The sequence below is a fragment of the Populus nigra genome, chromosome 5 (assembly GCF_951802175.1).
Source record: "Populus nigra chromosome 5, ddPopNigr1.1, whole genome shotgun sequence".
NCBI lineage: Eukaryota > Viridiplantae > Streptophyta > Magnoliopsida > Malpighiales > Salicaceae > Populus > Populus nigra.
In genome coordinates, this window is record NC_084856.1 from 21,136,963 (window position 1) to 21,146,018 (window position 9,056).

At 36.3% G+C, this 9,056-nt stretch overlaps 1 protein-coding gene across 1 annotated transcript; it reads left to right on the forward strand.

The window, feature by feature from the left end:
- The first annotated feature begins 1,426 nt into the window (after positions 1-1,426).
- Positions 1,427-6,362, forward strand: LOC133693808 (FRIGIDA-like protein 5). Its single transcript, XM_062115131.1, has 3 exons — positions 1,427-4,088; positions 4,749-4,918; positions 5,015-6,362. The coding sequence occupies exons 1-3, from the start codon at positions 1,553-1,555 to the stop codon at positions 5,828-5,830; spliced, it is 3,522 nt and encodes a 1,173-aa protein (XP_061971115.1). The 5' UTR covers positions 1,427-1,552; the 3' UTR covers positions 5,831-6,362.
- Positions 6,363-9,056: the final 2,694 nt, after the last annotated feature.

Sequence of the window (9,056 nt, forward strand, 5' to 3'; positions counted from 1 at the left end):
CTTGCCCCGTGCTTCCCCCTCTTACTATTTATGTCTCTGCTTTTTTTTCAAACTTTAGCCAGCAACTTTTGCTTGTCTCCTCATTTTTTTTCATGGTCGGTGGAGTTGGTTGGTTGTCTTTTTATTTATTTTTTATTTATTTTTTGTATTGGGATCAAAGAGATGGCTGGCTTTTATTTGTCAATGAGAGAGGGAAATAATAATAATAATAATAAAAAAGCTGTTCTGAGGGGTGTTTTCTAATGTTTTTAAAAAATATTTTTAGTTGGAAAAAATATTAAATTAATATTTTTTTATTATTTTAATATAGTAATATTTAAAATAAAAAATCTAAAAACAATCATTTTAATATATTTTATATAAAAAATTATTTTAAAAAGTACCCTATAATACAATCTCAAATATTCTTAAGTAATATTTGTTTTTGTGATGGTATTGTACTTTCAAAAAAAATTAAATGTTTTTGCTATAAATTAATTTATTTTAGTATTTTTGGATCGTATTTTGATTTGTTGATGTCTTGAAAATTAAAAAAATATTATTTTAATAAAATTTTAAATATAAAATAATTTAAAATTATTATAATACAAAACACTATTTTAATGTTGAAAAAGAGATGATTGTCGTTGTTTTTCAATTATTTCTCCTCCCTCAATTATTTCACGTCACTCCCTCCATCATTTTTCCAAAGTCTTCCTCTTTTTGTCTTTTTAGATTTTCTGTCCCTCTCCTTCGCTTTCGGTTGTTAATAATTCTTTGAGTGTGTTGAGCCTACGTTTATGAAAAAAATTTAAAATTTTTATATATTTTTAGATTATTTTAATATAATAATATTAAAAATAATTTTTAAAAATATATTATTTTGATATTTTTTTTTAAAAAAAAAAACATTTTAATACATAACTTTTAACACGCTTACAAGCAACCGTCTACTTTCTGCTTTCTCAATCATTTCCACATGCCAAAGTCCTGAGCTGTTAAATACACTGATTATATATAGTCTATGTAAGCACGTGCACGTGCCAGCTGACACTTACTTGCACTTAGTGCGTTTATCATTTGTCTTTTCTTTTAATTTTGATTTATATTGAAAAATAACATCAACATTAATTTAATAAAAAAACAAAAATCAAAATTATGTTGTTTAAATTTTTTATTTTTTTTAAAAATTGAATCTTTCAATCTGGTAAATTGCATTTAAAGAGCCTTTTGGGAATGTTATAAATTTTGTTTTTTAAAAAATTCTTTATTTGATAATATATCAATTTTTTTATAATTTTTTTAATATTAGGATAGTAAAATAATTTAAAAATATAAAAAGAATAATAATTTTAAAAAATAAAAAATAATTTTTTAAAAATTTCAAAAATCGCAAAGCAGGGGCCATATACGGGGTATTATTAAGGTTTTCCCAACACATTAATATGGATTATGATTTGCACAAAAATTAATCAACCAATTGACGACGACCTGTCGTTTTACCCTCACCAGCTTCTTTAGTAGTCTCCCCTCCGCTCCAGTGAGTGGTGCTAGGGTGTTGTCTCCTCCTTCAATGGAGGAGAAGATTTGCAGCGAGTTGAAACTCACTAAGTTAAGGCAACAAAGCTTCAACCGAAGTCTCAATGAAATTCACGAGCAAGCCTCTTCCATTCTCTCACTCACTCTTCAATGGAAAAATATCGAAACTCACTTCGAGTCCACTTTCAATTCCATCGAAGACTCTGCCAAAGCGCTTCGCACAAAGGAACGGCAACTGGAGGAGAGAGAGAAGGAATTTGAATCGAAGGAGAAGGAGTTTGAGGAACGGTGCGAAGAGTTTATTAAGTTGAGAGATGCGGAGGTTGAGGAGCATTATAAAGAGATTGAGTTGAAGGAGAAGGATTTTGAGGAACGGCGTAGAGAGGTAGACTCGGAGAGGAAGCGGTTGGAGGTGAGGCCGAAGGAAGTCGAAGAGAGGGAGGAGTTGGTGAGAGAGAAGTTTGTTGAAGAGATTGAGTTGAAGGAGAAGGAAATCGAGGAAAGGCGAAAGGAAATTGAAGTGGAGAGGAAGAAGCTTGTCGAAGAGTTTGAGTTGAAGGAGAAGCAACTGAATGAAGGGCGCAGGGAAGTTGCATGGGTGAAGTCGAAGGTTGGGGAACAACTTAAGGAGTGTGAATTGAAGGAGAGACGGCTTGAGGATAGGGCTTTGGAGATTGAATTGGTGAGGAAGAGAAATGTGGAGTTTCTTGAAGAGCTTAAATTGAAGCAAAAGGAAGTTGAATCGGAGGAGATGAAAAGCAAGAAGTTTATAGAGGAGTTTGAATTGAAAGAGAAACAATTTGATGAAAGGTGCAAGGAAGTTGAATCGGAGAGAAAGAAGTTAGTTGAAAAGCTTGAATTGAAGGAGAAGCAACTTCTGGAGCAGCAGAAAGAAGTTGAATTGGAAAACAAGAAAATTAATAAGTTTTTTGAAGAGCTTGAATTGAAGGAGAAGCAACTTCTGGAGCAGCAGAAAGAAGTTCAATTGGAAAACAAGAAAATTAAGAAGCTTTTTGAAGAGCTTGAGTCGAAGGAGAAGCTAGTTGAAGATAGGCGCCTGGTAGCTGAATTGGGGAATAAAAAGTTTGTTGAAGAGGTTGAATTGAAGGAAAAGCAACTTGAAGAGCGGTGTACGGTAGTTGAGTCGGAAAAGAAGAAACTTGAGGAACATTCCAAGGAGATTGAACTGAAGGAGAAACATCTTGAAGAGCAGTTGAAAGAAGTTGAATTGGCAAACAAGAGGTTTTTCGAACAAGCTAAAGAGCTTGAGTTGAAGGAGAAGCACCTCCTGGAGGGGTTTAAGGAACTTGAAATGGAAATTTTGGTTAAGTTGAAAGAAGAGAACTCTAAGGAGTGGAGAAGAGAGCTTGAGTTGAAAGAGATAAATTTTGGGCAGCAAGTTAGAGAAAGGTATGATGAAATTGAGTTGAAGGAGAAGAAAGTGGAGGAAGAGTTTAGAGAAGTTGCATTGAGAGAAGAGAGGGTGGAGAAGAGATTTAGAGAAGTTGAAGAGAAGGAGAGGAGGGTTAGAGAGCTGTTTAAGGAAGTTAGGGTGAAAGATGACGAGTTTAGGGAACGGAGAAAAGGGGTTGAGTTGAAAGGTAGGGAGGTTGAGGAGAGGATTAAAGAGATTGGATTCAAAGATAGGAAGGTTGGGGAGAGGCTTAAAGAGGTTGGATTGAAAGATAGGAAGGTTGAGGAGAGGCTTAAAGAGGTTGCATTGATGGAGAAGAATGTTGGCAAAAGGAGCGAGGAAGTTGAATTGAATAGGAGGAAATTAGAGGAAGGATTTAGAAAACTTGAGTTGAAAAGCAGGGAGGTTGAGGAGATAATTAAAGGGGTTGAGTTGAAGGAGAAGATATTGGAGGAACGGTATAGGAGGTTTGATTTGAAAGGGAAGCAAATTGAAGAGGTTCAGTTGAAGGAGAAGGAACTAGAAGAGAGGTTACGGGAAGTTGAAATGGAAAATAAGAAGTGCTTGGAGCGAATGAAGGAGTTTGAGTTGAAGGAGAAACAAGTTGCTGATGCTTGTAATGCCCGTGTGAAGTCGGAGACAGTAGATTATTCTATGGATGCTAACCTACATTTTTCAGTGAAAATGGATGGAAAGGCATTGCAAATTTTATTAAATAAGCGTTGTAAACATGATGAGGAGATGAAGAATGAGGTATCTATTGCTTTGGGGCTCTCCTCGGATCCTGCAAAGCTGGTTTTGGATGCAATGGAAGGGTTTTACCCACCCCATTTGAGGGAGGGTGATGTGGAGTTCAAAGAGGTGGTTGTCAAAAGAAGTTGCAATCTTTTGCTTGAGCAATTAACGAAAATATCCCCAACAATCAAACCCGATGTGAGAAAAGAAGCAACGAAACTTGCCTTTCTTTGGATGACAAAGATGACAGTGGATGATCAGCACAATTTAGATGTTGTGGGATTTTTTTATCTGTTGGCTGCTTATGGACTGGCCTCTGCTTTTGATTCAGATGAGCTCATAAGTCGTTTGGTGATTATTGCTCGAAATAGGCAGATTCCTGAATTCTTGCGTGTCCTTGAACTAGGAGATAAAATTCCTGGTAAGTTTCTAATCCTTGTGCTCAGTATGATTTTTTTGCTTTCTTCTGTGTCTATAATCTAGTAATCCTTTTTCTTCCCTACCATGCTATTAATGAATTATAACTATTCTATATTTGGTATTGGCAGAAACTTGTATGTAATTAAAATTATAGTTTATTTAACATCTCAAGATTCTGTTATGTAAATACAAGATAGTGGAAAATTATGGAAATGCTTAAAAAAGTTGGTCGTTTTTGGAAGCTTTCTTTGATGGTAAGTCAATGAATCCTTTGTTGAATGGAGAATGCACTGTATACCCTGTGTTTGGAGCAGAAATGTATGTAACTGGAATTAGAGGCCTATTTGAGTGTTCAGTTTATAAATACAAGATAGTCATTTGTTACGGTGTTGTCAAGAGTAGTAAAGGTCAAGGATAATCTTCTGCTAGTGCTAGCATCACCTGTCAATTTCTAAGCATCGTATAGCCAAATTAGGCTTGGGAAATCCACTTAAATCCGTCGCTTGAAGCACACAAGTTTTTCCTTCCAACTTAGCCTTTGATTTCCTTAATGCCTGGTTAAAATTAATTGATTCGATTCTCAATCAATTATTATTTTCATTTGAAATATCTACTGGAGCGTGATAGAACTTGTAACTATTCTTTTGCATGCTTATAACAGGTTTTATTGAAAATCTTATCGTGAAGAAACAGCAAATGGAAGCTATCAGATTCATTTGTGCATTTGAGATGGTTAATCGGTTCCCACCCGGACCTATCTTGAGGGATTACTTAAGTGGTTCCAAGATTGCAGCCAAAAAAATTAGGAGGAGCAATTCAATTGAAGGACTGGTATGTTTTGCTGGCTTTCTCCTTCAATATGTCAATCTCTTCTCTTGTGTAGGATCCAACTGTTATTATATGCTCACACTTAAAACTTGCTAACAGGTTGAGTCTGTAAACAGAAGAGTAGCTGACCTAATGGTTGTACTGAAATGCGTTGAAGATTACAAGCTTGAAACTGTATTCTCACCAAATACCCTCAAGCAACAAATAAAAGATGTCGAAAGACAACTTTCAATTAGTGAAACAAAGTTACCAAACCTGGGCAGCAATTCTGCTCAGCCTAATCTGAGTGAGAAGAAACGTTTGTCCCCAAAAGCTGCTGCTTCTGCCTCTGTCCTTGCATCCAAATCTGTCTCTGCCACTAAACCTGCTCTCAATTCCACGATGGCTGCCTGTACTGCTACCTCAACTGCTCCCATCACAGTCACCTCCTACATTGCTTACCCAGTCACAGTCACCTCTCTTGCCCCAATGGCTGCCTTTATTTCTAATCCAGTCGTCCCTATCATTGTTACTTCTCCCTCCACAACAGCTGCAGCCGCTGTTACCCCAATAGCAGTTGCCTCTCCCGCCTCTACTGCATCCATTACTGCCTCCATTACCCGAAGTACAGTTGTCTCCCCCTCCTCAAGCAGTGCATCACCTTCTGGCTCAATCCCCAAGACGGAACCAAAATACCAGGGCTGTCTAGCACAGTACCAGGGCAGAAATAAACGCTGCCAAGCACAGTACCAGGGCCGTGATAAGTACCCGCACCCACAAGAACAACACCAGAGTGGAAATAAGCGCCCTCGGATTGCTGAATCATCAGAGGTTCCTCTAAGAGCACCATTACTTAAAAACACTAGCATTGCACACCTGGTGCCTGTCCCTCATCTGCGAGCAGAAGGTCCTTTTATAAATCAAAGTGCACCATAGTTGAACCCATCTGGCGGACACTACAATTGTGCTGGTTATCGCCCACCAAACCCACAGATGAGCTCCCATTATAATTATGGATATCCATATTATCATTAGAACACATTTGGAAAACCTGGCTTTGACAGTGCTGTCCCCTTTCAGCGGCCATAGTATGTTTACGGGAAACTCTTGATGACATGGGGCTGGTTAAAGTGGGTGGAGAATTTCTTAAAATCATCACGGTAGTCAACAAACAGCTGAGTAAAGCTTGAAGCAAATTAGCAATTTAGTGACAGTTCCTTTTGGTATTCTAGTAGCTTATAGCTAGTTAACCTTATATTCTAGGACTTTGATGCCTTTGCTCAAAGATTCCAACGTGCCAAGAAGATTAAACTTTTTGCAGGTGTGGTTCCACGTAATGTTAATTGTTATTTTTTGCCTTGTATTGTAGTCTTATCTGCTGCACAGCTTGGTGTATATAATCGACTTAATGGTCTGGTTACCTTGGAGATCTGGGATAACAAATGCAAGAGCCTGTCTTTTCTTGCTATTGTTCTTCGGTTTTCAAATTTTCATGTCTTTTCTCCTTCGGTTCTCCAGGACAATATTACCCCATCTGTCAGGAATTAATTCGATATTATTTGATCTACTTGTAATGGAATTTGACTTAGTCTGAACTCATCAGCTGGACAATCCAGCATCACTGCATATCAGCCTATAAACCCACCTTTGAACTCCTTTATAAGGCTGTAAATCCTTCTTGTCATTGGAGCATACATGGACCCCCTGACTATGATAATGCGACATCCTTTCAGAGAACACTAGGTGAATTGCCCGCGCAAAGAAGATGATAGAATAAAATGAAATAAAAAAAAACTTGGTAAGCATTGAGATTAAACTGAGCAGCCATAGCACGATGTCTTAACAATTCAAAAAAGGAGGAGAATTAAGCATGTCGGGTGCAAATTATGGTTGCAGTACCAGCACATCAGTATTTGTAACTGATACAACAAAATAAGCCGGAAGGAACAAAAGCCAAACATCTGCAAGTGGTTAGTGAACGAATCTGATGTTGGAACAGCAGGGGCTACACGAAGAACTGCCAAAAAAAAAAAAGAATGAAGAAAGAGCATGATCCTGACGGAGCTGCTCGAAAACTTCATCTACAACACGGTTTCTTCATTAGCTCTCTCACTCTCCTTATTTTCGCACACAAGTTAGACAATGTCTTGCAGAAGCTAAAGTCTTTGCTAGAAGAAAGTCCTATAGAATCAAATAATTAGCCTCCTCCATTGAGCAGGCATCAAACTCAGAGTAGTGATAAGACATCGAACTGACAGATTAATGACACTTGGAATAAATGAACAGCCCGTGGAGCAGCAGCCAAGCACGGCGTAAAGAGAAGAAAACTAATGGGAAAGTCAAGAAAAAATACCAATCAAATGATATTCCAGTGGAAAGAAGTAAAAAAAAAAGTGAAAAAAGGAAAAAGAATAAAGCAGCAGCCGCAGCAGTCTAACAAAATACAAAGAGTGAATCCACAGGCCGAGGAACCGAAACACAGACAAACAAACTTCACAATTCAACCAAAGGCGCAGTGCGGAACCTATAACACTTCTCTCACTTAGCTGAAGATATTCTGCTCATAGACAGTCCTGATGCATTTCAAAACGTGCAATGCATCAGCTAGTCAACTGAAAGGAATGACAGAAAAAAACTTGTTGCATGAATCAAGCCTATCATCAATGCGGACAGACTAAAAAACGAAACCAAAATGACATCAAGTCTGGAATACAGAATCAAATTAATGAAGTCCCTAAAAATCAGACTAGCCAAGGAATAGGGTTCCGGGTTCGATAGTTGGTTAATCAATTAGTCCTAACAATCTCCTAACAATTTGTTAATTTTTTAGCCTTATAAATCCTTTTCTTTCTTAGTCAAGAACCACAACCTACGTTATATGCATGTAGAAGTCCTTTTCAATCTAGAAAGCAAGCGACTCAGAACAATAAATGATGCTTTTAAAATGTAAAAAATATTTTTTCATAAGAGTCATGACATTGAGAACAAACTACTCATTATTATTCATGCTGATAAAATAAATGTTCGAAAAGAGATAAATTTTTCTCAAACAAAACTTCGAGTTTTTTCTCGAGCTCTTCGATTTGAAACCCACAAAAATAGAAGGTCACCTCGTGATGTACCTTCACTAATAATAATATCGCCAACACAAGAACAAATCATCTCCTTTCCAAGAAAAATAACTAGGGAGTTGCAAGATTTTAAAAGCAAATTGTTTTAAACTTACATCAAAATAATTTTTGTTTTTAAAATGCAAGATCCAGATTTCATGATTCATTTTAGACAAATATTCCTTCACTAAAACCAAAAAAAAGAGAGGAAAGAAGTGTTAATCAGAACCATTATTTGTTTGAGTCACTGACAAAGCACACTTAGAGGCAATTACCCATACAAGGAGGCAATATTGTGCTTAGAAGGGGATTTGATTTCTTTGGGTAATGGAAAAAAAATGAAAGGAAATTTCTTACAACGAGATAATGAGGGGCATTCTTGCTTACAAAATGTTGTTTGGTCCTTTCAACGAGTAACACTGAATGCTATTGGTAGTGAGACAATGAATTAATGAATGATTTTTTCAAATTGATAAAAAAAACATAAAACTTCCAGTGAGTAAATGGGTCATGATAGGCATGATAAAATCTAAGCTGAGTAAAATTGTAAATATTCTGGAAAAGACCTATATAAGACAACTCGAGTGGACTACAAATCAAGCGACCAAAAGGACTCAAATAAAACATAACAAGATATCATCAATCATGCATATCATCTAATGGAGGCTTATATTTCAAATCAAATAAAAGCATATGCATATCATTTAACTCTGAAACATTGAACAATGTATTTTGGAAAGATACATAAGAGAAACCCTTGATAAGATCCATCAAAATGAAAGCTACCTCGAAATGGCCAAGAATTAAAAATGCTTTAGAAAATTTTTTACTTTTGAGAAATTTTTGTCCTGTGAATGTCACCCATTACAGTAAGATCATTTCTGAAAAATCTTTGTATTTTTTTCACCTAGGTAGGTCACCTATTACAATGAGACCATATCTGAAAAATCTATGTATTTTTCACTATCGGACAAGTCGTCTATAACAATTAAACTATTTTAAAAAAAATTATTTTTCATTGACAAGGAAAGTTGCCTTTCAAATAATTATTT

Excerpts from the sequence above, each read along its gene's own strand:
- LOC133693808 (XM_062115131.1), top strand. The coding sequence starts at position 1,553 with ATGGAGGAGAAGATTTGCAGCGAGTTGAAACTCACTAAGTTAAGGCAA. Across the intron at positions 4,089-4,748 it reads ACTAGGAGATAAAATTCCTG|GTTTTATTGAAAATCTTATC; the intron begins GTAAGTTTCTAA and ends TGCTTATAACAG. Across the intron at positions 4,919-5,014 it reads GCAATTCAATTGAAGGACTG|GTTGAGTCTGTAAACAGAAG; the intron begins GTATGTTTTGCT and ends ACTTGCTAACAG.